This window comes from Podarcis muralis, chromosome 9 (assembly GCF_964188315.1).
Source record: "Podarcis muralis chromosome 9, rPodMur119.hap1.1, whole genome shotgun sequence".
NCBI classification, from domain to species: domain Eukaryota; kingdom Metazoa; phylum Chordata; class Lepidosauria; order Squamata; family Lacertidae; genus Podarcis; species Podarcis muralis.
The window spans coordinates 18,442,294-18,469,931 of record NC_135663.1 but is presented as its reverse complement, the minus strand read 5'-3'; the positions used below and the strand labels follow the sequence as shown (position 1 = coordinate 18,469,931).

The 27,638-nt window shown below is 43.4% G+C and overlaps 1 protein-coding gene across 5 annotated transcripts in view; it reads right to left on the bottom strand.

Moving 5' to 3' along the window:
- The window catches only part of GRID2 (glutamate ionotropic receptor delta type subunit 2), a 798,573-nt gene that overhangs the window by 109,756 nt on the left and 661,179 nt on the right, over positions 1 to 27,638 (bottom strand). For all 5 annotated transcript variants that reach the window (XR_013394137.1, XM_028743834.2, XM_028743835.2 and 2 more), the window contains exons 12-13: positions 22,970 to 23,108; positions 13,760 to 13,955 (exon numbers count right to left, since the gene is read on the bottom strand). Coding sequence is in view for 4 of the 5 variants with exons in the window: in XM_028743834.2 (XP_028599667.1) it covers positions 13,760 to 13,955; positions 22,970 to 23,108 (335 nt within the window). In the remaining variant the exon portion in view is untranslated. The remainder of the gene's footprint in view (positions 1 to 13,759; positions 13,956 to 22,969; positions 23,109 to 27,638) is intronic.

The window sequence follows — 27,638 nt, the reverse complement described above, 5'->3', positions numbered from 1 at the left end:
TGGAACTGGATACCAGCAATGGCACCTTCTCCAAAGGAGACCAGAGCCTTCTAGAGCCCCACAAATAACTGAGGCAGCAGGAGTCCAGTTACTGTTGCATATCCATAAGGAAAGCTCTTAGCTCACATCCTGCTTATACAGCCAGTGCTCCTGCTCTCACACAGGTCTCCTGGCCTAGAACCTGCCCTGTTGCCTGTATCTTAACAGAATCCTTCCCACTCCCACTGGTGCAATGAGGTACTGTGGAGGAGGCTTTTCCCACACAAGCAACACATAGCTTCCCACTAGCAATCTGGCTTCTGGCCTCATATAAGTATGAGAGACTGTGTGTATATGAGAAAACTGTGGTGCTGAGCATTATTTTTATTCATGTGTACAACATACTTACAAATACAACTGCAAAGACATTCCATCTTACGGACACGGTCGTGAACAGCCCAGGCCCACTAATTTATGTCCAGGCCAAAGCCCCTTGGTAGCAGTACAGAGGCTTGTATTATACAGAGGCTTATCTGTTGCTTGTATTATGGATGCATTGTATTTTGTAGTCTTCTTGATATATTGCCAGTTATTTATGTGCCACTCCATGCTATACTCCATAGAATACACACAGTATGTTTGCTTTGATTAAAAAGCATTCCTGGGGGGATAGGGAGGAACTTACATACACCAATCAACCATCCCATAGTAGGAAAGTGGAAGCTGAAGAAGCAATAAACTATTCCCTCCCACCAATGCTTTGGCATCAAGCTGAGAAAGGCCTGATGTTAATCTCGACCTCCTTCTTCTGCAGGCTGTGAAGGAAATAAAGTGTGATTGCAGCCCAGATAAGATACTCTCAGAAACACTTTTTCAGACATTCCCCCCACTATATATCAACTATTAGAAGGAAATTGATTTATAAAGCCACCACATTTTTGAAGTAGAAAGCCATGCCATCTATTGCAATTTCTTTAGTAAAAGTATTAAATATGTTGGGACCACATTCCACAGGATGGTTTAGGAGTCTGCTTTCCCTCCTCATCATCAGCTATGCACATGCTCACAACTGCAGACTGGCCTTTACTTACAACAGGGGGCCAATAGTTTACTCCTACTTAGTAATCTGCCCCACATTCTCTTCTGTTGAGTCATGGTTTGCAAGTTACTCCAAGCTTTAAAAGGCTGGTCAAACAGAGGGAAGACCTCTATTGATCTCTAGGAGCGTGTGTGTATGGATCATGGTCCAAATAAATTTAATACAACTGTTTAATAAACAAGGTCAAGTGACAACATACCAGAATCCTTGCATTTAGACCTGCTGTTTCTCAAAGGCTTATGGTTCCACTGTCCCTTCAACGTGCCTTCAAATTTTTCATCAACTTAAAATGAATGGCAACAGGCCTGCCTTTAATAGCAGTCACAAGGACACCCTGTCCAACACTGTTACTCAGTGTCCTGCTGTACATACATAGCCAAAATGAAAACTGGAGTGAACAGTGGCATTACTCATCAGCCTTAAAAGAAGTACTACTTTTAACAATGGAACTCTGGGCCAGGGAGCTAAATGTGCAGGATAGAAAGGTCACATATAATCAGAAGGAAGTAACACCTCACTAGGGTTGCCAAACCTGACCCTCTCTTCAGTCTGGAGGGAAGTAAACTCTAGTTTTGTCTTCTAGCTAACACTGTAGAAGCTGGAGGAGAAGCTCCACCCCCTTGCCATCTGGCACAAAGCCCCATCTCCTAGGAGTTCTTAATGGGCCATCACATTCCTTTTTTAAAAAATGGCTCATCTCCCAGGAAGTTTTCTGAATACAGGAAAGTGAGTTCAGGGATTAGGAGTCTGGCATACTGTTTAACTCACCAAACCTTGATTAAATTCTAACAGCTACTGGACCCAGGAATTTAGGGGGATCTGGCAGCCACAAACTCATAATACAACCAACTAGTATAGAACTTCTGGTTGAATTAGGAAGACAGTATGACTATCTGAGCAATTGCAAAAGCATCCTCTAATTTAAGAACATAAGAGGGGCCTGCTGGATTAGGCCAATGACCCAGGCAGTCCAACAGTCTGTTCTCAAAATGGCTGACCAGATGCCTGTGGGAAGCCTACAAGCTGGACAGGAGGGCAACAGCACTCTCCCTTCCAGCAACTGGTATCAGAGGCATGTAACTTCTGTTCTGCAGTTCAGCAATTATTGGAGGCATGTAACTTCTGTTCTCCAGTTCAGAAATTATCATGCTACCCAGTCACAAAAAGCATCATTCTGTTCCTTAGCTACACTCTTATAATGTAAGCGCGATATGATGACATTTCTGTGTGGTGGGGTGGTGGGGCTTAGCATTTAGCAGCAGATTTATGGCAGAAATGGACCACAGTAGCTTTCACACTTTTCACTGGTAACTCAGCATTAAATTTCATTACTGCTGTGGTTCAGCAGTGGTTATAAAGAGCATCTCAGTGAAACCTGCTTTCAAGGGATAGCTCAAGTGGTCATGGAAATCAAATGGCTTCTATCATCCCTGGCAGAAATTTCTGTTAGGACATGTTTATCAATGGCAGAATTCTCGATTTAAACGGCCCACATTGCGGCATGAAATTATTGCTTCATGCAGTGAATTGGAATGAAGAAGGCTATGTGAAGAAGCAGCACCATGCTTTGCAATAGGAAGGTTGCAACACTATAAGCACACACTTGAGGAAGTCCCATTGAATTCATTGGAATTCTTGCTGGATCAGGCCAGAGGCCCCTCTGTCCTCACAATGGCCAAACATATGCTCATGGGACACCCACAAGCAGAGCTTGAGCACAACACTCTCCACTCTTGTGCTTCATAGACATAATGTCTCCCACAGTAGGGGGTAGAGATAGCTATTGTGACTAGTAGCAATTGATAGCCTTATCCTCCATAAAGACTGGTTCTTCCACAAGCCAATGTGAGCTCTTTGGCTCAGGTGGCAGATCGGCAGGAATGACAGCTGTCGTTCTTCTACCTGCATGCTGCCATCATGTGGCCAGCTACAGGGCTGCCTGCAAACTCATGGACCAGTCCATCCCTTGCAGCTGCTATCTGCCTGCCCACCCTAAGAGAGTGTGGGACCTAGGAACGCCTGACAATGACTGCTGCCGGGGAGCACTGCTGCTGCTTTGTCACTGTGGCAAAGTTTAACAAAACTGTTCAAAGTTGAACAAAAGTGTTTTGTTATTGCTGCTGTTGTTGTTGTGATGATGCTTAGCCTGAAGAGAAGACTGAGAAGTGATATGATAGCTCTCTTCAAATATCTGAAGGGCTGTCACATGGAAGATGGAGCAAGCTTGCTTTCTGCTGCTCCATTCAAAGTGCAAGGAAAGGAGATTCCGACCAAACATCAGGAAGAATTTTCTGACAGTAAGAATTGTTCAACTCTATTAATTCCTTGATTCAATGATGTTGATGATTTTGCAGTTGCAGGAAAGAGGATGGCATCACTCCTAAGGCACTATGGAGCTAAACGGCCAGTATATCTGAAGGAGCATCTCCACCCCCATCGTTCTACCCGGACACTGAGGTCCAGCACCGAGGGCCTTCTGGTAGTTCCCTCACTGCGAGAAGCCAAGTTACAGGGAACCAGGCAGAGGGCCTTCTTGGTAGTGGCACCCGCCCTGTGGAACGCCCTCCCACCAGATGTCAAAGAGAAAAACAACTACAGTGGTACCTCGGGTTAAGTACTTAATTTGTTCCGGAGGTCTATTCTTAACCTGAAACTGTTCTTAACCTGAAGCACCACTTTAGCTAATGGGGCCTCCTGCTGCTGTTGCGCCGCCGGATCACGATTTCTGTTCTCATCCTGAAGCAAAGCCAGATCACGATTTCTGTTCTCATCCTGAAGCAAAGTTCTTCTTGTAACCTGAAGCACTATTTCTGGGTTAGCGGAGTCTGTAACCTGAAGCGTATGTAACCCCAGGAACCACTGTATCAGACTTTTAGAAGACATCTGAAGGCAGCCCTGTTTAGGGAAGCTTTTAATGTTTGATGCATTACTGTATTTTAATATTTTGTTGGAAGTCGCCCAGAGTGGCTGGGGAAGCCCAGCCAGATGGGCGGGGTATGTATGTATGTATGTATGTATGTATGTATGTATAAATAAAATCATCTTGCCTCTCATCCCAGTGCTTTGCTCCAAGGACCCTACGCCACAGGGAGAGTCCTTCCCTCAAGTGAGGAGTTTGGGGGCAAGATGTCCCCTGCAGCAGCATTCACACTGCCACCACTGTGACAAAAGCTGTAGAAGGAGCAGGATCACATGCAGAACCAGCAAGTGGGTGTACTATGAGTGGTGGTGGTGGGGAGTAGGTAGGGCAGCATTTGCTGGTCTGTGTCTATTTATTTGTTTATGTTTATGTGTAGTATTTTTATCCTGCTCTTTATTGTACAGTCTCTGGGCAGGCTACAATTACCGGTAACTCAATTAAAGCAACCCCAGACAGCAAAAGAGATAAAAATAAACCTAAGATCAACAGAAGAATCAACTGCATGATCAACCCTACAACATCTTAGGTAGCTAGCAAACTTGGTACAACAGCAGAAACTAGTACTGGCAGCCTGAAAAGAACAGGGTGCAAACAGGTGGGTTTTTACTTGGTTCCCAAATGTCAACAGTGTTGGCACCACTTGCACTTTTCAAGCAAGAGGATTTCATAACTGGGGTGCCACTGCAAAGAAGGCCTTCATGCAGCAGAATGTCATGGGCCGACCCTGCCTTCTGTTCAGTAGATATATGCACAGGATTGCACTGTAAGGCATCGTTTTCCAGCAAGGGGCTGCACATCAAAGCAGACAGTTGCATGCTTTCTGATGCACTTGTCACTGCCAAACTGTTTGACATAATATCCAGTGGCTTAGCGTGGGGGGTGCAGGGGGTGCCGGCCGCACCGGGCGCAACATCTGGGGTTAGGGCAAATCCACAGGTTAGGGGGCGCAAATCCACGGGTTAGGGGGTGCAAATTACTTGCCTTGCCCCGGGTGCTGACAACCCACGCTACGCCACTGATAATATCCATCCTTTCCTCTCTCTACTATATTGCCCAAATCTAAATTTTGCAGGGGGTGGGGTTAGTCTGAGACAAACAGACTAATAAATGGCTAACTGGTGCACAATGGCAAATTGATTCCCTGCGGGAGGGTTTTGTTATGTTTTCTGCCTCCAGGTAGCCCAGAGAGATTTGCATATGGTTCCAAAGAGCTCTTCCACCCATGCAGCTCATAAGGTTAGATTTACGGTAGTTAGCTACAGCTGCAGAACTGCAGCTTGTATTGTCAAGTCCCTTAACTCTGTGTTGGATCATGTTGCCCTTGCATAGCTCTTGGCAAACCTTGGCAAGCACTAAACATGCTGCTAAATGCAGTCGCCTTTGTTTTTCTCTGTACTGTTAATAGTAGACACAGGAGTCCTTGATTTTCTTAAGGAACATGGTGCACATGGAAGGGGTGGTGGTGGAGATTAACCCTTTCCTCCCCTGCCATTTCCTCTATGAATTCCCCTCTCGGAACAGTGATTAGCCCCATAAGCAAAACTTCCACCGGAACAAATGTGGGCTTTCTTGGCCCCTGCCACCTCCAGGATTAATAGTAGCTTTGGCAGGGTGAGAATTTCATCCAGAGGAAATGGTCAACTGCCCTTCTGCATACACTACAGGATGAAGAAAACTGTGCTCCCATGTGTCCTATTAAGAGTAACCCCAAACCCACAACAAACTTGCATCCTCAGGTAATGTGTGTTTCATCATGTCAAGTTTGGCCTTTATTTGTTAGCCTTTTAGTACTGGGATTTGGTGGGGTGTGTGTTGTTTTTTTAAAAATGTCAGAAAATCTCTGCAATCCATTGGGGTATTGTGGAAATGTGCATACAGTATCGCTTACATTTTTAAACAGCCGTTCCTGAATTTCTAAAGCAAAAACATAACCTTTCTAAAGCTGGCACCATTCCTGGAATGTATGCTGTTATTGCCACTCACCCAACAAGCTCTTACTGAAATATGCTTCTTTTCTCATCAAGGTCATCCTAGCGGGAATGTCAGCAGCGCCCCTGACATCATCGCATAAAACTGCACCGTCATTAAATGGCTGCACGCGGCAGTAGCCTTGGGAGTGCTCTTCTCCCCTCCCATCTCTCTTACCAATTGGCAGCATCTCAAATTCAAGGGTTGGAAGTGGTATTTTTAAAACTGGCCCACCTTTAGATAGCACATGCCCTAATTTCGCGTGTGACACCAATATAGATCCCTTTCATTTCTCCCTATATTTAAGTGTGTCTTTTTCCTCTGGGTGAATGCAAATACAGTAGTTTTGTTTTCTGTTCATAGGGATATTTTCATCACTCTGATAACTCTTTGCACCGCAGGGCTATTTCCCAACATACAAATAACAAAGGCGTTCACTGTTCATAAAACACTTCGAAACTATCTCAAACAGACCTCACTCATTAGAAGTGGAAAAACCCATTTTCTGCAATCACTTTTGAACATCATAATAAAATGGTGCTTTCACCTATTGTTTTAGCATAATGTGGTGCTCTTCCGATACAGCCACCACATAGTAAAATTTCAAGTTATCACATTCACATCCATAATTGCTATTAACATTCATTTACTAGGATGGAAGTGATGAGAGGAGAAAAAATGGCTCAACACTTCATGATCGAATTCTGAAAGATGCCAAACACTTGAATATGGATATCTAGAGGAGAGTCAAAACAATAAGCCACATTTCATGTTTGTTGAAAAACACCTTTCTCATAGCATGCACTGATGCTGAACAGATGTCACAAGCATATTCTTATGTGCCACCCCAAACTCCAAGTGGGGAGAAATTCAACTCCAAGTGGGGAGAAATTCCAGGGGTGCCTGTGCCTAAGCAAAGCTCCGTTTCCTTGGAAAGGAGGTCAGGGAAGTCTGTGGTGCTTTAGGATACAAGGTTTTATTTACACATATATACAACCTAAGCAAAGAATGGAAGGGATAACATCATTACCCCCCCTCCAAGTATCGCTCCTCCATTAGTCACAGGGATCCAGCACACAGCAAGATATGTCTCTGTCTCTAGCTTCCAGCTTCCTCAAACAAGAAAAAGCTATTGTTCTCCTGAGTACCAGCCATGTGAGGGGTGGGGGGTGGGGGAAAGGCTCACCCATTCATTTCTATGGCAAAGAGCACCTTCTTTTCATATGCTAAATTGTGGTACTTAACTAGCCAGCCCAAGCCATTCCCTTGTTTGGCAGGCTTCCTCTTCTACATCCTACCTTTGCAGATACAGGGTCACAAGTTTTAGGAAAGGGCCCAGGGTTTCACTGAGGCTGACCCCCTAAACTCACACCAATAGTTACATCTAAAATGCTGTTTTTATCTGCACCACTCCTGTTCTTTAGGTCTCCACAGTCCTTGACCTCTTTGGCTCTCAGTTCCATTTAATCTCTTTGATTTTGGTGACTCTGCGGGATTTACGAAGCCAGCACTCCAAAGCTACCCCTGTGATGAGCAAACTACATGGGCCTCTACAGTCAACAAGGTGAAAAGGCAGTAAGGGCAGAAGAGGCCGAAGACAGTATAAGCAAGGAAGAAAAATGAAAAACATTATGAGGAGTTGAAGCAGCAACCAAAGGGGAATGAAACAGTGGTCAGTAACCTCCTGTCTGTCCAGATCCATCCATCCATCCATCCATCCATCCCTTTCTCTTCTGACATTCAAAATGAGCTCCTGGAGTAGGGTTGTGTGTACAAACCTTTCCCTCAAACACCCCATCTCCACAGGACATCTTTGTGAGGGATGCTCTGAAGGGAGCTTCTAAGTGCTTTTGGACTAATTCAGCTTGAAGCCTCTGTGCAATCAGGATCCTGATTACAGGCAGAGTCTTCAAAGTGCATCCATCCAAACATATTTAGAAGCTCACTTCAGACCTTCCCACTTAAGGGGGGGGGATTTGGGTGGTGCATGTAGGATGCACATTCCTACTTCCCTTGTTGCTTGAATGTCTGAATAGAGCATCTCTCCATCCTTTAAATGTCACTCAAGGTGACTCACATTAGTTTGAAGAGGGCTAAAGACTGTAGTTTAGTACAGCATTTGTTTTGCATGCAAAAAGTCCCAGGTTCAGTCACCAGCATAGTCAAGTTCGGCTGAGAGAGAATCCTGCTTGAAACCTTGGAGAGCCACTGCCAGACAGTCTAGACAATACAGTGGTACCTCAGGTTAAGAACTGAAGAAGAAGAAGAAGAAGAAGAAGAAGAAGAAGAAGAAGAGTAGTAGTAGTAGTAGTTTGGATTTGATATCCCACTTTATCACTACTCAAAGGAGTCTCAAAGCAGCTAACATTCTCCTTTCCCTTCCTCCCCCACAACAAACACTCTGTGAGGCGAGTGAGGCTGAGAGACTTCAAAGAAGTGCGACTAGCCCAAGTTCACCCAGCAGCTGCATGTGGAGGAGCGGAGACGCAAACCCAGTTCACCAGATTACGAGTCTACCACACTTAACCACTACACCACACTGGCTCTTAACTTAATTCATTCTGGAGGTCTGTTCTTAACCTGAAACTGTTCTTAACCTGAGGTACCACTTTAGCTAATGGGGCCTCCCGCTGCCGCCACGCCGCCAGCGCGCGATTTCTGTTCTCATCCTGAAGCAAAGTTTTTAACCCGAGGTACTATAGGTACTATTTCTGGGTTAGCAGAGTCTGTAACCTGAAGCGTCTGTAACCTGAAGCGTCTGTAACCCGAGGTACCACTGTACTAAGTTAGATGGAACAATGATTTGATATGTATGGCAGCTTTCTTTGTTGCTAATAGTTTACAAGGCATGATACAAAAGGGGAAAGGGGCAGGAAGAGAAGAGAAGAGGGAAATAAACAATATTTTTAATAGCATCTGGCTGCTGAAGGAAGCTTCGCCTAGCTTTCTCACTGCTCCTTTTGATGCAGCCAGGCAGATATGCAAAATAAAAAAAAAGATATCTGCAAACTTATTTAACTTTTACAATTTAGTTAGAATTTCATTTGAAGGAGCAATATACATATTTTGCAAATGATAAAATATGGAGAGAAATAAGACAGCATTGCCGGTTAGGTTGAAAATTACTAGAGACCAACAAGATTATGTAGAGGATTTGAAAGTATTTTCTTCCAAAAGAATACTCTAGATGTAAAAAATAAAATAAACAGTGAGAATTATAACTCCCCCCCCACCACCACACACACAAGCTGGCTATTCTTCTAGCTGGTTGATAACAAACCGAACACTATTTGCAACAAGGCTTTTAGGCATCAGCTTTTCCAAGACAACCCTGATGTGTTGACAGGTTGTAAGATACTAAATGTGACTACTGGGAAAGCTGACAGGGGATTAGGCATCGTCCCTGCCATTGCTATCAAGCTTTCATGGGTGAGTCAGGCTCAGGTATTATTCTGAAAGCAGGTTAACTATCTGCTACAAAGCAGCTAAAGAAAATCCACCCACAGTCATTCAACCCAGAGTTGTTCAATGGTCCTTGCTCCTTAAAATCCCAGACTGGACAGGAGTAGATAATTTGCAAATGGGTCACAACCCAAGTCTTTTCACATTGTGTTTATCAAAGCTCTTTTGCTGTCTAACAATAGAAATGGCCTTTAAAAAATATGTTTCTTTGTAATACATACAAGCTTGCAAATATACTGTTGTGAGTTGGGAGTGTGTGTGGTTAGGCTGCATGCCTGAGTCCCTTCTATTTCCTGGATCTGACAAGGATTCAATTGCTGGAATAGCCAGGGCCAGCTTCTTGGTGAGGTAATGGCCTGAGCATGGGTAACAAACGAATTGGCTCTGTGGCAGAGGGGGGTCTTGGCATCTGCACAGCCCAGGACCTCCATACACACTGCCCAGACTTGCACTCCAGAGAGGTCACTTTGGTGCTCCTAATGTAGCAAAAACAACATGGGAAGCAGCAGTTACGAGTTACGGGTATCTGCAGCCATAGCAGATGCTGTCATTCTTCAGTGGTTTGAATTCACCCCTGAAGGAGCACTCCATTGTCTCTTAAGACAGAGAGATGCCAACAAGCCCAATCCAACTTCTTGGTGATGATTTTGTTTAACACTGTAAACCTGATGTTGTGGATTACAACTTCCATCACCCCAACAAGTTTGGTCACGAGTCAGGGATAATGGGAGTTGTAGTGTAAAACATATGGAGGGCACCAGGTTGGGGAAGGCTGCCCCAATGACTTTGGCCTTTTGAGAGTCAATATGTTCTCGTATGTATAGTTTTGTGACAATTTCCATCACACCATTCCATTGTTACATTAGCATTGGAAAAACAACAACAACAAAAAAAAACAGAGATCCATCAAATTAAGCTCTATGGGAGACAATTTTGAGACACCTTAGCAGAGCAGCTGTATTAGAGCCGCATTGGTGGTATTATTTAACTGATGCCCTCTCCTGTCAATGCAAGCAGGTTAACTAACAGAGCCAAAGTATAATCCGACAGCAAATAAATAAAATAAAAATAAGAAAAAGCAGGGAAAGAAAAGCCCAGGGCTAAACAATTCTGCTGTAGTTTGTTGTATCTGCATAGAAGTCTGAATATTAATGTTGTGGGTTTGAGAGACAAAGACAAGCTTCTTTTATTGCAGAATCCAAGAGCTTTATTTCACTTGACAGTAATTCACAGTTTTCCTACTGGCTAAATATTTTGTATACCGAGTTAAATGCACTGCGGTATTATTCAAGCACATAATGATTCCTCTTCCCCCTCTGCAGTTGGGAAAAGGGTTTTTTAACAGCAGAATGACTGAGGTAAAAATCCAAAATCTGTAAACTGGGCCCCTGTACATCTGTACCCTATATAGAGGCATGTAAGGGGGTCAAGGGCATTTGGAACAGATGGATGTCAAAAGGCACAGCAAAGAATGATAATAGCAACAACAGAGGGGTGGATCCAGGCTAAGTTATTCAGAATTAGGTTTCATTGAAATCAGCGTGAAAGGTTAATTGTGATTAACTTAAGTCTTGTTGATTTCAATTAACTAATTTAAGGCACAATCCCACGATCCCTTGGAGGGTGTCTCAGGGGCTGTTATGATGCAGCAGACTACCCCCTCCACTAGTTCTGACAGCTATGTTTAGAGTAGCCAGCTGTGCGCCAACAAAAAAGAGGACAGAAAGGGCACACAGATTTGCATGAAATTTGCATGGTCTACTTTAGATGCATACATGCAAATTTTAAAATATTAGTATACTTTAGATAGAAATGCATGGCATCTCAACCCAGACAGATGGGTGGGGTATAAGTAATGTGGTGTTGTTGTTGTTGTTAGACTGTGGCCACGATCTGCTCAGTCTAGTGTTCAGGTGCCAGCTGTTGATGGGCTACTTCAAAGCCCTCCTGCTCCAACTTCTAATGATTCTTTGTCTTTAACCAGAGCTGAACTGGAAAGCCCTTCAGAGAATGGAGTGCTTCAAATACATGGCTTTCCTCTGACAAACAGGGGAATGTCCTCTGTAATGCAGGACATATGGCCACCCTAGGTATGCTTAATCTTGGCTCTCTGGTGTTGTCACTTGTTAATCTTAGAAAGCATAGCTAAGCAAAATGAATCAACTTAGGTAAAGATAGCCAAATGCCATGTCTTCAGGAAACCATATAAGAGTAACTTAGAATAAGTTAGAATTACAAGTATCCCCCCACATATGCAGGGGTTACGTTCTGGGACCCTGTGTGCATAAGCAAAATTTGGGTAAGAGGGGAGTATCCTCTAAAAAGCCTCTCAATGCCCATTTTTTTCCTGTCCCAGCTCTCTCTCCTGCTCTCTCCCCAATCCAGACCAAAATATCTGGATTTGTAGCTCTGGGGCTGGCTGGAAGCTGGCAGATGCATGAGAAAGTGGCTGTGGTGCTTGCGCTACCCTGTGGGTCAGCTGTTAGCCGGGAAGGCTGAGCAGCCTGAGCAAAGCCTCACTGTGCCTAAGGATTCTTTGAGGCTTCCTCTGCCCTCACCGATGGCACTGCAGGGATGTCTTCTTTGGACTGCAGGGAGGGCCTCTTTGCGAGCCACAAGGACTTGCCAGCTCTTCCCTGTCTTTTCTGGGTATGACATATATGGTCACGTGCAACTTGATCACATGTAACAGGGAAGGGATTCCTGTACCTGCTACCATGGTACACTGGTTCTTTGTCTTAGCTAAAGGATAACAGTCAGTGCATATCCTTGCTTGATGTTCAATGGCTCCTATTTCTTTTCAGAAACCCATTTATATTTATCACATTTATATCTCACCTTTCCTCAAGGCGGTGTACACGGTTCTCCCTTCTCCATTTTATTCTCACAACAACCCTATGAGGCAGGTAACATCGAGAGACAGTGACTGCTTGAAGGGTGCCCATGAGCTTCACGGCTGAGTGCAGATTCAAACTCTGGTCTCCCAGGTCATAATCTAACCATTCCATTGCACTGGATCCCCAGAAGGGGGAAAAATCAGCCATGTTCTCCCCCATTCCATCAGGAATATTACAAGAAGACCTGCAAACTTATACAGAAACATCTCTACCAAACACTACTTTCCCCCTGGTCAGTTACACTCTGTCTTTTTCTTTCCCATCCTTTAAAAATGTTGACATCAAACGTATTCCATGACATGTCTTGCTAGTGTGTTTTGGTACTCTTCTCACTTTCCTCTGTTTTATGGTTGAGTCTCTGGTGGACCTTGGCTGATGGGGCTATATTAATAACGAACAGGGCTGTGACTCCTTTAAAGATACTAGAAAGTCCTCCTCTGCCTCTTGCTGTTCTTTTGTTATCAAGAGATCCATGGAAGGCTAGGGCTTCAGAGCAGCCTCTCTTTTCCTTCTCCTCTGTTTCCAGCTTCTCCTTTCTGAACTTCTATCAAATCTCGTAACATCAAGAATGAATCAAATATTCTAGGACATGAATTTCAATATGGAAAGAAGTCAATAGCATTGGGGGAGGGGGAAATCTGTGGGTTTTGACAGAACTGCAGAAACCTATAACCAGATTAGAGAACAGGATGGGTTTTGAACTGAAATAGACAAATACTCATATTTTAGCTATAAGACATAATCCAGAGTATTATATAAAGTATTATAAATCAAGCATCCAACAGCCATATTGTAATCTTGTTCTTCTCAGAGGTAAGTCCTATCAAATTCAATGGAACTTACTCTCAGGGAAATGGAGTCACCATTGCAACCTGAATTATGAGGGTTTTAGCATGACTTAAGGATGACTGACTTTTGCTAGGTTGTACCCAAAGGCCTTTGTCCAGAAGCTCTGGAGCAGAGCCAGACATTTTGATATTATCCATCTCATTTGTTCCCTTCCAGGTTACAAAGCACAACACCCAGCTGCAATATTACAACATTGTTCTTCCTACTGAGTAAGAAGAATCTGCTTCTCTGAGCAAAAACCACTGGTTCTTATCCTATGGTGAATGACCTTTTTCTTCTTTATTTGTGGAGCAAAACAGATAAGTAAATATATGCACACTAAAAAGGGGAAGTGCTTTACCCTTTGAGAGAAGAATGAGGTTTTTAAACTTTCCATTTCAAAAATAATAATGAAGGAAATGAAGCGCTCGATTTCCTTTGTTAGGTAGGAACAGACTATATGAACTGCCTGCCAGAATCGGTACAAGATCATTGTTTTTTATGTTCCCATTCTACAGACAGCAGAAGCTAAACACCCTTTGCAAAAGTATCAAGCAGGAAGAGAGTTTCCATTTGTCAAGGAAAAAGGCCGGCCGCTGCCCTTACCTTCTGAATGCCTGCTTGGGATTCCTGAACGTTATTCTCTGACCCGTTACTTCGGTTAATCATCTGCCACAGTTTCGAATACATGTTGTTCTTCTCGAACGGATTCATCCCTTTCACCCGAACGTGCTCATAGACCGCGGAGTCCAGGACGGTGCCATAAGGAATATCAGTCTGCCTGGAGAGATCCTGCAGAGACCTTAAGTGTTGGCAAAGATAAGAAACACAAGAGACATGACTCCACATTTTCATGCTACAGGCAAGCAAAGGGCAACATGTATGATGAGACAGCTGTCAAGTCATTTTTGTTTTATTCTTAAAAGTCAAAGCAAGGCTAAGAGAATTACCTTTATAGTTTAAACCACAAGGGAAGCTATAGAGGGGAAAGGAGAGGGAAGGAAAGATAATGGATTTTTAAAACAAGAAAGACCTGCACAAACCAGAGCAGTGTTAGCAAGCTTTATTTTAAAGGTCAAAACAAGGAGGGGAGGAAGCAGGTTTTTTTATGGGGTAATTTATTTCATTTATATCCCACCACTGGGATTCATAGATTCCCCAAGGTGGTTCACAAGCATGGGGGCGGGCAGGGATTGTTTTTGTTTTATTATGTACTTTTCTGCTCTCATTTGTATCTTTATGTTGTGGACTGCCCTGTGATCTTCGGATGAAAGGCGGTATACAAATTTAATAAATAATAATAGCAATAATGATTAAACAGCAATAAATGGTTTAAAACAGGAGTGGGAAACCTTTTTCAGACTGAGGGCCACACAGTGGCAGAGCTTCATGCTCTGGCCCCGGGGGGGCGGAGAGCAGGTGGGGGCAGGGCTGGCATGTGTCCTGGGGGCGTGGCACCCCACCGGGATCATGCTGCTGGGAAAAGTCATGGAAGGTGAGGGGCTAAAAACTCAATGCACAGCCTCAAAGCCCTGCTTGTACTAGGGTTGCCACTTCACTCTGGAAACACTTGAAGAAGACTATTGTAAATAGAGGTAAATGACAATGTTATGTCTCGTGAAAAGATTGCCTTCCTTTCCAGGAATTGCATTTTTATAGGCAGAATGGTCTATATGAGAACACATTTTACACAACCTAGCTGTTATGTATTATCTGTAATGGTGGAAAAGAATGGTTTTGCAACTCAGTAAGTATGGAGGAGAAAGACATTTACTGAATGCTGCTGTTTGTGAAGCTGGGTGCTACATCAAGAACTGTGTATATTAAAAATGACAAAGAAATGAGACTTCTGCAATGTGATATTTGGATAGTAGTTTGATGGAAAGTACTGCACCAGGAAAGCATAAACTAGAATTCCTGTGACAGAGACCCAAGACCTTTTGAGGAAACATCCAGAATTCAGAAGAAGAGTGGAGATAGCATCTATTGCCCCTGCTCCCAGACCTCCAGTCATCCAAGAGAAAATAGGAGCAGAACCACTTCATGTACCCATAGGGTCAGGGTCCGTCCAAGACATTTTGGCACCTGAGGTGAACCACAAAATGGAGTGCCCTCTCCCCAACAGGGAAGAAGGGGGAAGTGAAGATCGACATCGGGAAAAGGCAGGGTAACAAATATCTATATTGGGCTCTGCTGCCTCTGTAGATCCTGTCGCCCAAGGATGTTGCCTCACCTTGCCTCGTGGTGGGCAGGCCCTGTAGCTTTCTATGCAGTCAGTTCACTATTGGTAACCAGTCCTCCTGTGTTCACCTACCCTGTGAAGCAAGGATCTCTGTTATCCCTTCCATCTCCTCCTCCTTTCTTGACTTTGAGGAAGGGTCAAGCAGGTCCTTCCTCAAAGTGAGGCAATTTTGGCACAGTGTCTACCCACAGTGGAGAAAGGCTGTTACTACAACCAAAATTCCTCACCCCTTCGCAAGGCATGCATTTGCCTAATCCAGGGCTAAACTTTCTTCAGAAACGCAGGAGAAAAACCCCCATTGTTTTGATGAATTCTTTATTATTTAGACCCCCATATTCAACAAAATGGGGTTCTGACTTGCATTGTATTTTTCATAGAAAGACTTGATTTTAATGAACTGGGGCTTTCTCAACTTTTTGTTGTTGTGGCAGTCCTCTAACTTCTTCATCTTGCTCTCAGTGTGTTTTCTACCCAACCCCGTTGGTTGGTTTTTTATATGGACATATGCAAATTAGAATCCTTAAGTATACGGCTCTGAAATACCACCGGTTTCAAATCAGTTTCCTGATGGTCCCTGAAAGTCTGCAGACCTGACATATTTCCCTCTATTTACCCATCCTTGTGGACCACTTAACCATGCCTTTATTTTTTTAATGACATTCATTAGACTTCTGAAGGTCTACTGCAATCTAACACCTAGGAGCCATTAAGGCTTTGCTGGCACAAATTAGCTTCATGCAAGTGCACAAATCTAAGTGATGACACTTAAGGACAGATAAAGGGGCTAGATGTGTGCAGTCTTTTGAAAAGCTAACAGCAAATTACTAATGCCCATGTAGCATGTTGGAAAATGTTAACACAAACTTATAGAATGCCATTAGTTTCAATGGACATAAGGTCTTCGGGTACAATCTGCTGGTCTGATAAGTATACAATGGAACAGAGGAATGGTGGGAGGCCTCAGCTGGGGAACCCCCAAGGGATGAAGGCCCAGGGATTGGTGGTGAGACAATGATGAGCAATTAGAGAGAGAAGAGGGAAAAGCCTGGGAGAAGGAGGTGTTGGAAACTGAAGAGGTAACGGGGTTTAGTGAGCAGGGGGAGCAGAGAGCAGAGGTGGAAGCAGCAGAGGAGGGAAGCCAAGAGGCAGAGCTGAGTCAGGCTAGTGAGGAAGCCAAGGTATCTCCCCCTCCTGCTGCGACAAGCTCCCCTCACCCCATGTTTCCCAGGACCAGAAGAGGTATGAAGAGGGAGAAGCAGAGACAGGCACGTCGGTGTAGTTTCAGACTGCTTGAGAATGACCAGGGGGAGGGGGAGATTTAGGCAGCTGTGGGAAGATGTCTCCACAGCTGCCACATAGGAGCATGACCTACTGAGAAGAGCTGCTGTGCTCATTAGGCCTGGCACCCTTGAGCAGGCCTTGTTTCTTCTAATAAAGAATTAACTTTATTAATTGTGATTTATTGCTGGCTGGCTCCCTGACAATGGTTGAGCAATATAATATGACCATTTCCCACTGATATGCACATGCCTGATCTGTGTGCAGGAGGGGATGCATTCCCCCCCCCCCCATTCACAGCCCATCTGCTTTTAAAAAAGAACATAAGACTAAAAGAGCTGGCAGGATGCAGTGGACAGACAAGGGTTTCATTTCCCTGCTCAGCCACAAAACCCACAAAGTAACCTTTGACTCTCTCTCAGAGGAATGTTTGTCAAAGTGTTGTTGCATACATAAAATGGAACATTTTCATGTACTTTAGCTTACGTGCTGGATGCAAACATAACATAAACATTGTATTCTAGGGCAGATTCTTCTGTGAGGAAATGTTAGAACATTTGGGGCTTTTTAGTTTATAAAAAAAATGGTAACGGGGATGGACATGATAAGAGATGCATAAGATTATGCATAAAGATTGACAGATTCAGGACAGACAAAAGAAAGTACTTCTCCACACATAACATAGTACAACTATGGACAAGACATAGTATTGGATACCATCTTGGGTGTCTTTAAATGAGCATTAGACAAATGCATGATAGATAAGGCTATCAATGACTACTGGTCACAATTGCCATGGATTACAGTATGCCTCTGATTAATGCTTGGAACAGGGACGCGGGTGGCGCTGTGGGTAAAATCCTCAGCGCCTAGGGCTTGCCGATCGCAAGGTCAGCGGTTCGAATCCCCGCAGCGGGGTGCGCTCCCGTTGTTCGGTCCCAGCGCCTGCCAACCTAGCAGTTCGAAAGCACTCCTGGGTGCAAGTAGATAAATAGGGACCGCTTACTAGCGGGAAGGTAAACGGCGTTTCCGTGTGCGGCTCTGGCTCGCCAGAGCAGCGATGTCACGCTGGCCATGTGACCCGGAAGTGTCTCCGGACAGCGCTGGCCCCCGGCCTCTTGAGTGAGATGGGCGCACAACCCCAGAGTCTGGCAAGACTGGCCCGTACGGGCAGGGGTACCTTTACCTTTAATGCTTGGAACATGATTGGTGGAAGTGCTGTGGTGCTCATGTTCTGCTTGACAACTGCTTGGCCACTTTGTGAACACTATGTGAGCAAACCAGAATACTGGATTGGATGGGCCTTTGACTCTTCTTACGTTGCTGAAGGAAAAATGGTCAGCTGAACTCTGATGTAGGCATTTAATAATGCTGTGTTGGATCAGTTCATTCCAATAGACAGGGTCATTATGTACATGTGCATGCTGGACGTTGTGATGGTGTGTTTCTGATTGACTAGTATCACTAGAAACTAACGAGATTTGTTAGCTCTCCCTCTTCAGGGCAGGCCCTATCCTTTGACAGAGTGAGGCAGCTGCCTCAAGTGGCAGCTACTGAGGGTCAGGAAGCAGTGCCAAGATGTTAAGACCTGTGTGCACCACAGCTGCCAAATCTAGCCTGCTGGTGTCAGTTGTGCTGAAGTATACCTTCCCATTCCCACTAGCTGGCTTCTGTATGTGGAATGTGAGGAGGTACCATCTTGTTCTTTGCTTTTGGCAGCAAAATGTCTTGAGCTGTCCCTGCCCCCCTCCCTTGATGCTGTCAGTGTTCCAGACAGCACTGTGCACATTTGTGTTCCTATAAATGAGGTTTAATGCTTCAGTTTGTCAAAGCTTTGAAACAATGTGATGAAGGTTGCTGTAAAAATGTAAGACACCGCCATTTCTAATTTCAAGTCACTACCACTTCTCTTAATAACCTTCTGCATCTCCTGACAGCACTCTCTGCAACATCACATCGTATATTGTAATATCCTGCAATTGTAAGGGTACTTGCTGTGCGCATTACGGGAATGGGGTAGGAGGAAGCAGTTCCTAAGTCCCCGGTTTCTAATGAGAACACCTTGCAAATTTTAATCAGTTGCTTACAGGACTCAGTGTGGCTATATAATTCCCCAACATAACAGCCAGCGCAGCAATTTCCCCTACATGTATTGCTGTTAGTATAAATGATAGGTGCAACAGATGCTGTAGAACAGTCTGTTGGGAAACAGCAGTGGGGAAAAATATTTTCCCTGCACATCTTAAAACTCTAGGAGTTATTCTTTCGTCTCTCAAAAGGCAGACCAACGCAGTGCCATAAATGAGTTTCCTTTCCCAACAGCTTGATAGAGAGACAATAAGAGAATGAGTTAAAGGAAGTATGATTATAAACAGAAAGGTTACGATACAGAGGAGAAAACCCTCCAAAAAACTCCATTTAGAGGGAAGACAGTAGCTCAATGGGAGAACACATCCTTTACCTGCAGAATGTCCCATGTTCAACCCCAGACTTTCCAGTTAAAGGGATCACAGAACAGGTGATGGGACAGGTGTCTGTCTGATATAAGGCATAGCCAACATGATGCTCTCCAGATGACTACAACTCCCATCATACCTGACCCAAAGCTATGCTAGTTTGGGCTGATGGAAGTTATAGTCCTACAACATCTGGAGGGCACCATGTTGGCTATTTCCAATAGGTCAGCACAAGCAGAAGGCAAAGCTTGTGATGGGATTGGGAACACTGAAAAGAGCACACCTAGTCCCAGCAGTAAAAGGCACTTATATTATTATTGCACACTACAGTACTTAGCAACTATGCTATTAAGCAGTATATAAACGGTTAAGCAGACAAAAAAAACCCTCTCCACTTCCCCAAAATTACAGTTCCAAGGACAGTCTGACTGATTACTAAGTCAGTTTATGTCTGTGGCATTGCAGTGTGTTGGCTTGTTGAGGCACATGAAATTCCGTCTCAGTTGTTATGTTCAGGATGTTGCTTTAGCTTAAATGGTGCCAACCACAGTTTTGTGTTGCAGTAGCCAGGATCAGAACACTGGGGTTTTTATCAACTCCCCATATTTACCGTAGTTTTGTTTTTTTTTAAAAAAAAAAACAACCCAACAAAAAACCCCCACACAAAACCACAACAATGAAAAACAACTAATTTCGGCCCTGACATTTTGTAATTCCTCAGCAACACTCTTTTCAGAATTGGAAGGTATTGATTACACAGGAGTTGCAAACTAGAAAACAGATTTTTATGATTCCACACGGCAAACAGCAACATGTCTGCTGAGCATGAGACTGATATTAGAACTGTCTTGTAAGCTGTCTGTGCAGGAGCAATTAGTCACTAAATAATGAGGCCAAACATCTTATTGCTTATTCTGAAGCACACACTTATTTATTACTCTAATTCAGATAAAGCTTTGCCCATGGAGCTCTCTCTCTCTCTCTCTCTCTCTCTCTCTCTCTCTCTCTCAAGTTATAAGGAATAAAGGAGACAGGGCAGAGGAAAGCAAATGATCTGATGCTCTGCAAAGGCAGACATATTGGAAAGTACCACTGGTGTTATCTCAGTTGTTTATAGGTAGGTCTGGATGGATCAGGTTAATCCCACCCCAAAACAACACCAACACTACATAACCTGGCAAACTGGAGAAAACACAGCATTCTCCCTTTCTTTGAAAAGAAACATTTATTGGATTTAAGCATCAATGGCCCTCTCCAACAGCAACACTGTAGATTGCCTTCCTCTCAGCCTTCCTTACGAGGGATTCTCAGTTTGATCTCAATTACGGCATGAGAAAATGAAATGGAAAAGCAACTGCAGTATCATTCTTCACACATGTGTACCACAGCACGTTTTTATACAATAGGTTATTCTGTCATTATCATTATTATTATCATTATTTTATAGGGAATGCAAGTATTATATTCTCTTTTTTTACCTCTCAGGGTGCTCAGTTGACACGCCCCTGTGTCAGAAGAATGCATGAGGGCAGATTGTAGTTCCCAATTCCACCACTCAGCAGTGGCATCCACTTGCTGACTGCATGTTTGGAATGAATCAGAATGGGCTCTAGGTGTATACCAATATAGGCACATAGAGCTCCTCCACTTGAGGGTATAGGGACATTTCTACTCTTCCTCTTTGCTCCCTTCTGTCTCTACTCATTGCTCTGCCTGAGACTTCACTTGCAGCAGAAAGAGGTGCAAAAGAGATGGTAATAATAATAATAAAAAGGTAAAGGTACCCCTGCCCATACGGGCCAGTCTTGACAGACTCTAGGGTTGTGCGCTCATCTCACTCTATAGGCCGGGAGCCAGCGCTGTCCGCAGACACTTCCGGGTCACGTGGCCAGCGTGACAAGCTGCATCTGGTGAGCCAGCGCAGCACACGGAACACCGTTTACCTTCCCACTAGTAAGCGGTCCCTATTTATCTACTTGCACCCGAGGGTGCTTTCGAACTGCTAGGTTGGCAGGCGCTGGGACCGAGTGACAGGAGCGCACCCCGCCGCGGGGATTCGAACCGCCGACCTTTCGATCGGCAAGTCCTAGGCGCTGAGGCTTTAACCCACAGCGCCACCCGCGTCCCTAATAATAATAATAATAATAATAATAATAATAATAATAATAATTGTACCCCACGCATCTGACTGGTTGCCCCAGCCAAACAGAATCCTGGTAGAACCCTGAGGTTGTACCATAGAATGCACCATGCAAGATCGATGGTTGGGAACTCCACTTTTGAATACCCCTCCCATTTCTTTAAAAAAAGCTAGCACATCAGGGTGAAAAGCTATAGCCTAGCTTTGGGGTCACTGATGCTGATGCAGCATCTGTGAAAGTAATGAATAGCCACCATTCAAAATAATGAATATCCACAACTGAAAATAATGAATAGTTGGAATTTGAAGGTGACCAATAACCAGTATTGGAAAGTGACTGATGGAAACCAACCAATAAGTACAATAAGTACAGTTGAAATTTATCAATAGCCACCATGTTGTATTTAATATGGGGGGGGGGGAACTAAACTGAATGTGTGTTTTTTTTAATAATAAAAATTCTGTTATTTTCTATTAACCTAATAAAAGCGTAGACCCTACAGGAAGTAAAACTTTGAGACTCCAGGATAATATCAAATAGTTAGGCTGGGTCAACCCCTTAAGAATAAGCAGGTAATCCAAGCTTGTATCCCTACACATAAATTCTGGATTGTGGGTAACACTCAACCTTTGAGTCATTGTGCTGAAATGGAAAAAGAACAAGGTGTTTTATTTTATTTTTAAAGAAAAGAATCTAAGCCTTAAGACCATCACTGGAGGTCTTGTGCTCTAGCCTGTTTTAGCAGATACTGAATTTGTGGGTAAAAGGCAGGGCCGACCCACCCATGGGGCCAGGTGAGGCAACCACTTCAGATGGCAAAGTCCACAGGGACAGCAGTTCCCAATGTCAATCTTTATTCCCCACCGGTTCATGACATAGAGCTTCACTCATCCCTTCGTCCCCGGCAGGGAGGGGCATTTTTTGGTTGACCTCAGGCACCAAAATGTCTTGAGCCGGCCCTGGTAAAAAGAGCCACACTTTCTCAGTGGTGGCACATAAGCTGTGGAATTCATTGTCTGAGATGATGTGATGTGTTAGCCTCCCAATTTTGAAGGTCTCTCCCCCCCCCCCCGGCATTTCTTAACTGATTGTGCAGTTTTTATAGACCACCTGTTTTTAATCGGTTGCACGGCTGCTATCTTTTATTTGCTTTAGTGCATTTTTATTGTCCTATTTGTATGTAATCTGCTTTAGGAGGTAGTGTTAAAAGCAGGATATAAATAACGGGGGGGGGGGAATAGTTTTACTAGGGTGCAATGACTGGTACACAGGGAAGAACATGAAAATGAAATGGTAGCCTTGATTGGGTGGGGAAGTAAAAAACAAAAACATTGTTAGGAACAGTACTGGAGGAGATGTACACAGTGGGTGGGTTGTGTCCTTAGCGACTGGTAGGATGGTATGTAGGGAAACCAACAGTAGGTGGAGCCAGAGCAAATGACGGGTGCAGCCACAGCCAACGATAGGCCAGTTTTGCCCCCATCCTCCTCCCTGCTGAGTTCCACAGTGGGAAATTGGGACCAAGGAGGAAACTGACAAGTAGGAATGCAGACAGGTGAGGGATGGGTGAGGCCAGGATGAGGCTGGTGGGGCATTGCTGCATTTGCCTAAAAATATGCCTTGCTGTATTATGGAAAATTGCAACACTGGGGGACATATAACCCCTTCCCTCTCCCTTTTGGAACTTGCAGTAACTTACTGGATGGAGTTCTCAATACGAGTGATGGTAAGAAAGGCCGCTAGGTTTGCTGTGTAGGACGAGATGACAATCAAGGCAAAGAGCCACCAGGCACCCATCATCATCCGAGTTGCCAGTGTTGTATAGGGAACCTCTCCTCCTGTGGAGTAGGAAATAGAGAGCAAGAAGACTTAATTGCAGCTTCCTTGTCATTTTATTTATTTAGCAAGTTTTATATACCGGTACCTTTTAGTTTTTTTAAAAAAACCTTATAAGTGGTTAACGTTAACATAGAACAAAATATTTATTAACGATCTGAAATTAACAGACAGCAACTGACAGCAATTAGCAGACACAAAAATTATCAAAATATAGATATGCATAATAAAATTATGTATCTCTGAGGCTTGCCTAAACAATCTTTTTTATTATTTTTTAGCAGATGTCACAAACAGTACGTTGAAGGCACCAGCCTCATATTAATTGACAGGGAGTTCCAAAGAATAGGGGCTTCCACAGTAAAATATAGCTTCCTCACAAGTGTGGAACAAGCATTATGTGGCACTTCTAAAATGCTGGTTCTGCAGATCAAAGCAGTGGAGAGGGCACATATGGGGCAAGGTGATCCTTCAAGTAAACTGGTCCCAAACTTCCTTATTCTAAGATCACAGCTCCACTGGTACCAATAGGATTATTCACTAGAGTAAAATGCACTAGGTTGGAGACTGTAATTGAGGCCTGCAAAGTGAAGACCATTAAAAGCATAAAGGGAGAGGGTTTGTCCGCACAACTGAGTTCTACAATGAGTTCATTCAGCAGTATATATATGTGTGAAATATAGATATATATTAGATAGATAGCTATAGATGAGAAAAGGAGATTTTGTGAACTCTGAACAAAAGCAGCCTATTTAAACACTTGAAACATTTCTACCTCATATATATGATCTTAATCAATGACCTTAATTAAACTCTTACAGTGCTTGGGAACATTATTGGTATGCATTGGATCAATGGCAGGTTGTCAGTGGACTAGGGCAGCAACGTCCAACTTCCAAGACACTGCGACCTACTCCCACTGTAAAAAAAAATTGGCAGTGATCTACCCATTGGATTGACCAAATTGTTGAGCTTTTTTTTGGGAGGGATCAGGCAAAGTTGTTTGGGAGGGGGAGGCTATCAGGGTGTCCCGCGATCAAACAGGGACACTCCTCGATCCCTGGAATAGGGGGACTAGGCTAGTCTCCTAAATGTTCCCTGTAAATTAGAGCATTAAAGTATTAAAGCCTCTAGCCTCCTTCCCAAAGTCCAGGAAGCGTCTGCCCTGCTTGGAGAGGGAGGCATGATGCTCCCTCCTGTGACATCAGGATGTCGCAACGTCACATACACAACGTCTCCTCACCAATCGCCCTCGCAAGATGGTGCCTCTGGCTCTAACTGTTCCCCCTATTTCACTGCACGCCACTGCATTGGACGAACCCTGAACTGAAGTGGGGAACTTCAGAGCAATTCAGGGCTTTTCAGAGCCAAAGCAGGATTTCTCTGAAGCGCCCCAATCCAAAGGAATTTAAGTGAATCCTTTTTATTTAACCACATCAAGACTGTAAAGCTGCCCTTGCAAGAAAGCTGCAACCGTTCTCCTTCTGAAATTTGCAGGATTCATCTCTTTAAAATGGGCAAGCATGCCTGCAAATTTAATCAAATACTGTCAAGACAATAACAACAACAACAGCAACAACAACAGCAATAATACTTACGGTTTATTTATAGAACAGTGTTTGGGCTAGGCACTTTGAAGTCTGATTTTATTTATTAAAAAAAGTAAAGGTGATTTTCTATAACTTTTTATGTTTTTGCTAGAACTGGATGAACTGTGCATGCTTGGGAGGTCCTTCTGAGGGGCTGATTCCTGCCAAATGTCAGAAGGATAGCTGCAGTGGTTTTTCCTGATACTTACAAACCAAAGGATGTGTCTAACATGAAAGGCCTCACTATTTATAAATTAATCACTGGGTTTTACACCCATATCAAGCGTGCCCCCACCCCGTTCTATCATTATTCTGAATTTCTAAAGCTAGCAATTATCAAACTCTTGATAACTGTTTTCTCAGGTAGGAGTACACTGAGAAAAAGATGGAATTGCCCTTTAGAAAAGTTCAGAGAGAGCCAAGGTGCTTGTTCTTTCTTTAGAAATAAAATGTGGGGAAATCTGAGTTAATTATAAACGTTGTCTGGATCTTTTGTCTTTAAAAATAAAACCCTCTAAGTAAATAAGATCAATGTTGGTCTCTCATGTACCCAGAAATACATTTCCACCTACTTCTGAAACTGTATCATTATCAGAAATTAGAATCTCCTCATTCTATCTAAAGATGCTAATTCAATATTAAGGCTTTGGGAAGATGAAATGTTTAAGTGTAACTTGTAGAAACCTCATGTCATAGCTATAAATGAAATATTTTAATGGGTTATTTTCATTTTACAGGGTTTTTAAGGTAATGCTTTTTGGATGGTTTCAATCAAAAACCAAATTACAATCAAATGGAACTTTTTAGACAGGCAGACTAAATGAGCCCAATAGGACTGATTGTCCCTTTAACCTTCCAGTGTCAATCTCTGTAGTTTGCTGTGAATTAAATTGAAACAGGCGGGGTGGTGAAGGGGAAACCTGCAATTTCTCAAGAACATTTGTGTTCTCATTTTTCAAACTCATGAATAAAACTAAGTGCCATTTCCCACTGTTTTTAATTGAGGTGAATTTGCAGGAAGAAGAGGAACAACTGAAAGTCAACCTCATGTCTTTCATTCATAGATGAAGTTCTCCTGTAAGGAATTCATTCAAGGAAAGGAAGGGGGAAGAGCTGGCTCTATCATTGTAGGATTTCTGTCCCACACACACTACGTGTAGATATGTGTTGGCTCCAGACTTATAATGCAGTCCTACTCAGACCCTTTGGCTTCAATGGGACTTAATCTCAGGTAGCTACTGTGTATAGATTTGCTGCAGTCTTGGTCTTACTTAGAGTCAATCCATCAGAATCAATGGGACCTAAACTAGGGATGATTAAATTATGTTTCATTGTTTTCAATAGGCCTGCTCTAAACATGCTTTGGTCTGGAACTAGCCCCAGAGTTTTCAGTTTGCTAATGCCCTTGGGCATTATGATGCAGATGTCTTTCTTTGGAAGGTAGTGCCTACTCATACAAACAGTGAGTGTGTTGCAGATCTTTAACTTCCCCAGGAAACCAAAGTGGGCGTTGTGGTATTTATTTGGTTCGTAAATTCCTACACCACCCATCAATACAAGACTCTCTGGTCAGCGCATATATTAAAACAATAAAACACCTTTGCAAAACACAGTAACAGCAAAGGAATACTCATATAGATCAATGCAACCCAGCAGAACAGGTAAAATCATAATTTCATTCCAGAGATAACACATGTTGAATACCTGGGCAAATAACTCTTTTTTGAAAAGCTCTCAGCTGGCACCAAACAGTTATCAGTGTTGATACCAAGCAAGGTCACCAAGGAGAACCTTCCATAAAACTGGCACAAAAACCAGAGAAGCTTCTCTGATTATTACCTGTCTAATTTAGATCAGGTGTGGTGGGAAACAGGACCCAGAAGACAGCCTTTATATATCCCTTTGCTCCTGCCAAATATTCAATTAGTGCACAAATAAATAAATACCCATATCTCACTGAAACAACTAACATAACTGAAAGAAAAAATAATAATTCTTTCCCCCCCTCCCAGAGTTGTCATATATGTTTCTAATATACTTTGATTTATTCTTAATTTTGGAACTAGAGATAAGGAAGGCAAATAGTATTAGCCAGGGATAAGCAGGAAAATGAAACAGATGAAATTCTACGGAAAGATTCAAGCTGAGGTTACGCCAGGCTAAGATTTTAATCAAGTGGAATATTCACAAGTAATACCAGACCCAGTGAGAGGAGTTTTTTATATCAGACACAGAGCATATGTTTTGCATGGAAGAGGTCCTCAGTTTAATCCCTCCTATCTTTAGTTAAAATTATCTCATGCAACAGGGCTAGGAAAGATCTCTTGAAAGAGCACTCCACTGGGCTGGACCAATGATACTAATGGCTTCATGTTGCGTCAGTGTCAAATGAGCCTCAACAACTCAGCAGTTGGGATATAAGATTTCAGACAGTCCCTAAAATATCCTGGGACTAAGTTGTAACAAATGGGCAGCCAGTGCAGATGTTTGAACAATGATGTCACAGGTTGCCAGCTATATGTCCCCATCAGCAGTCTGGCTGACACATTCTGCACCTACTGGAGCTTCCCAACCAGGCCCACAAGGGGTGCATTGCAGTAATCCAGTATCAAGGCTACCAAGACATGGACTACAAGGTTCAGGTCATCCATGTTCAGGAGCAGACAGTGTCATACGCAAAGAATCCATGGTCTGATAGGATGAAACAGCTTCATTTGTTCATCCTTCTCGCTTTTCAGGAGTAGTTTGCTAGTTGCGTCAGCCCGATGGAAGTTATTAGGTCAGAATGCCCTTGTCTTCATGAGTACACAGGTGTTTACTTCTAAACTCTTAATTACTGTTGGCCTTTCAAACTATTGAGCTAGATGCAGCCATCTTGCTTCAATAAGATGTCATTTGCGATATTAATTTGCTTTCCAAAGGAGATGAAATGCCAGAATCTGT